This window comes from Trichogramma pretiosum, unplaced genomic scaffold (assembly GCF_000599845.2).
Source record: "Trichogramma pretiosum strain Unisexual culture from Peru unplaced genomic scaffold, Tpre_2.0 scaffold29, whole genome shotgun sequence".
Classification (NCBI taxonomy): Eukaryota; Metazoa; Arthropoda; class Insecta; order Hymenoptera; family Trichogrammatidae; genus Trichogramma; species Trichogramma pretiosum.
The window spans coordinates 1,918,217-1,921,899 of record NW_019641669.1 but is presented as its reverse complement, the minus strand read 5'-3'; the positions used below and the strand labels follow the sequence as shown (position 1 = coordinate 1,921,899).

General features: G+C 43.5%; 1 protein-coding gene across 1 annotated transcript; it reads left to right on the top strand.

Annotated features, from left to right (window-relative positions):
* The first annotated feature begins 1,004 nt into the window (after nt 1–1,004).
* On the top strand, nt 1,005–1,487 carry LOC106660022. The gene has a single exon (XM_014382832.1). The coding sequence runs from the start codon at nt 1,005–1,007 to the stop codon at nt 1,485–1,487; it is 483 nt and encodes a 160-aa protein (XP_014238318.1).
* Nucleotides 1,488–3,683: the final 2,196 nt, after the last annotated feature.

Sequence of the window (3,683 nt, the reverse complement as noted above, 5' to 3'; positions counted from 1 at the left end):
AAATTTGACCCCGCCATCAGAAAGCTGAGGCACTGACAACAGACTGTCAACTGTCAACGGACAGTTGGTACTTAAGTAACCTCAAAAAACTAATGATAAAATTGACGTGCGCGAAGCGCGTTTGAAATTTACTATTTCTGAATCTTAAACTAACCTCAAAACACGAATGAAAAAATTGACGCGCGCGAAGCGCGTTTGAAACATCTAGTATTAGAAAATTGAATTACATTGAATTACATTACAATTATAATACTATTTTTAAAATTTAATTGTACATTTCAATTGTAAAATTGAAAGAGGACACAGCACCCAGACGGCGCTTCTTCGTGTGCTGGACGATGTCCGGGCTGCCGTGGATGTGGGCCACGTCACGCTTCTTGTTGCAGTCGATCTGTCGAAGGCCTTTGATATGGTCGACTTCGATGTGTTGATCGACAGACTTGGAGCCTTTGGATGGTCGAACATGGCATGCGACTGGACCCGCTCCTACCTGACTCGACACACGCAGCATGTTGTGGGGGACGATGGAACCGTCTCTGCGTCCCTCGGGAGGACTTCTGGGGTACCGCAGGGGAGTGTCCTCGGGCCTCTCTTGTACGCCCTGTATGCCAACGGCGCTCCGCGGTCCCTCGTGCACTGTCGTCATCATGTGTACGCCGATGACACCACCATCTATCTGCATGGACCCTTTGCGAGAGCACAAGAGCTTGTGCGGATGGTCTCGGAGGACCTGAGGCGCTTTGAGGCTTGGGCCCGTGCCTCTCATCTTGCTATTAACTCTGGCAAGACGCGGGCCATCTGGCTTGGTAGTCGATATTTCACCAACAAGCTAGCCAACGCTGATATCTCGCCCCACAGCAGTGGACAGACTGAGGCTGCTTGGCGTGACGCTCGATTGTGCGCTGACGTGGCGGTGGCATGTGGCGGCGGCCACTGGTAAAGCCTTTGCAGCGTTGTCGCGCTTGAGGAGGTGTGGAGATTTCCTTGCACCGGACATCAGGAAAATGCTCGTGAAGGCCCTGGTCTTTCCTCACTTTGACTACTGCTCGGCATTATTTCTGGACATGTCTGAAGAGCAGATGGACAGGATGTCCAGATGCATGAATGCTGCAGTGCGCTTTTTTACTGGACGAAAGAGATGGGAGCATATAGCACCTGACTATATCAGCAATAACATCCTTAAATATCGATCCAGGATCAAATACACCTGCGTCTCCCTTATCGCCGCTGTCTTGAGGTCCGTGGAGCCGGAGTATCTGACGCGCAGTCTTGTGCTTCACTCGGCTGTGGCGGAGAGAGAGACGCGGACGGATGGTCTCTGCTTGTCTGTATCTAGCGCGGCGACGACCCGTGGGCAGATGTCCTTCGCCATTGGAGGGGCCCGGCTCTGGAACTCGCTGCCGTTGGGACTCCGTGAAGGGTTTCAGCGGCATGGTTTTGTTGCCGGCCTTCGTAGGTACTTGCTGGACCTCCAGAGTGGCAGTTAGCCTGTCAGTGTTTACTTGTTGTCTTTTTATTTATATTCTCTTTGTTTTTTTTCTTATTTCTCTTTCTTTTATTTTTGTAATTATTAATGTATGCGATATTCGTACCCGTGTCTCACGTTGCTGACCGGGAGACTGTATTGTTGCCTTGGGCTACGTTGGACTTAAGTCCTTAGCCTTAACTAAATGAATATTAAACATTAAATATTATTTGTAGTGTCAGTTTGAGTTCGACTCCGTATGTGTGAACATCGGATATTACAACAAATATTTTTCGTTTTTTGAGCATTTTAATCTCATCATACAAAGTATAAGTTTCTTTTTTACAGTAATTTAAATTTACATCCAATATGAGTTTTGTCGCCAAAAAGAAAGTCAAAACTCCCCGGAGACAATTTAAATTATCTTGGTTACATGTACCAGCATTCAAAAAATGGATTGCACGTAGTGAATCTAATCCGTCGATTGCAATTTGTACATATTGTGGTGATAAGGAAATGCAGACACGGAAAGACACTTGGAAAGATCATGCTTTAAGTCTACATCATCGACGTGCTATAGGTGACTTGACAATTCCAAGTGATGCAAATTTTTTGGAGCCATCCGTTTGTACAGAAAATTTGAATCGTGCTAGAGCAGAACTCCAAATAATCGCAATGGCCGCAGAATTCATTATTCTTACGAAAAACATTAACGGAATATCAAAACGTTTTTTCAATGTTGTGAAAAGTGAAAACCAAAATTCTGTGTTAGGTAAAACAAAGCTTTCCGCTACACGTTGCCAAGCGATATCGAAAAATGTTTTAGGGAAATCTGCTCAAAACAATATAGCGGATAAATTGCGCAAAAATTTATTCACCATAAGCATCGACGAGTCAACATGCATTTCGAAAGAGCACGTACTATCGATCGAAGTAAGACTGCCGAATTTTAATAGTGGTAAGGTCGAAACGTTATTTTGGGAGCTCGTACCAATTTTCGAAAAAGGCAGTAAAGCTTCATCCAGTGCCAAACAAATATTAAAGTGCATTGAACTTTCATTTGAAAAGGCAAATATTCCACCAAGCAATGTGTATGCAATATCGTTCGATGGCTGCAATACGATGAATGGTTCAAAGAAAGGATTAAAAGCTTTATGGCAAGCGAACGACCCTGCGAATTTGCTCTGATCGTGTATAACACTTATGTGAGTTTTTTTTTTATGTGGATATGGCAACCAGGCCAGCCCCTTCAGAAGGCCCTAAGTCGAGCCAACTTTCTTGGTTAGGCCTATAAGCCCCAAAACTGCCTCGCATTCGCCCAGGTCACGGGACCTGAGGGGCAAGGAAAAACCTTGTACCAGTGTACGGTGTACCAGTGGATTCGCACTGGAGGTACACCTGTAGGGAAAACCCCGCCCCGAGACAGCGGAGCCTGTAGGTACTCTTCCCGCCGAATACCTTTTTCGAAAAAGTCCGAAAATGTACTCGTCAGGAATCGAACCTACGACCCCTTGAGCGGTGATGTTTCCGAGACTAGCACGCTACTCACTGACCCATCGACCGCTCTATGTGAGATTTAAGATGTTGTTTTTGTCAAAATGATTTGTGGCAAATGTCACATTCAAAGGGTTTGCTCTGGTTATGTATTGCATTGACATTACGTTTGAGAATACCTTTTTGTCCAAATGATTTGCGACAAATATCGCATTCAAAGGGTTTAATCCGATTATGTACTGCACTTATGTGAGATTTAAGATGTTGTTTTAGTCCAAATAATTTGTGGCAAATCTCACATTCGAAGGGTTTACTCCGAACATTTACTGCATTGACATCATCCTTAAGTTTATTTTGGTATTCTAATGAATTGTCGAACATCTCATATTCATATGGTCTAAGGCCATGATGTGTTATATTGCTATGTGCAATTTAGACTCACTTCTCCCGTATAAATCTGGTGACACATTTTTTGCTCATTCGATAATTTGGTTTGAGTTTTTTTTTTTAATTTGCTCACCTCTTCACGTTCGTCAAATTTCAACCGGGAACAGACTTGAAATTTGCATTTATTATGGTAATCGAAATCTTTTTTTATCAAAATTATCGGATCGTTCCCATTCAAATGATTACTCTGAATTTGGTTTTCTATTTTAACAATAGATGAATACTCAGTTTTGTAGATGGTTGTTGATAACGTCTTCAGATCGATTATAAGATCCTT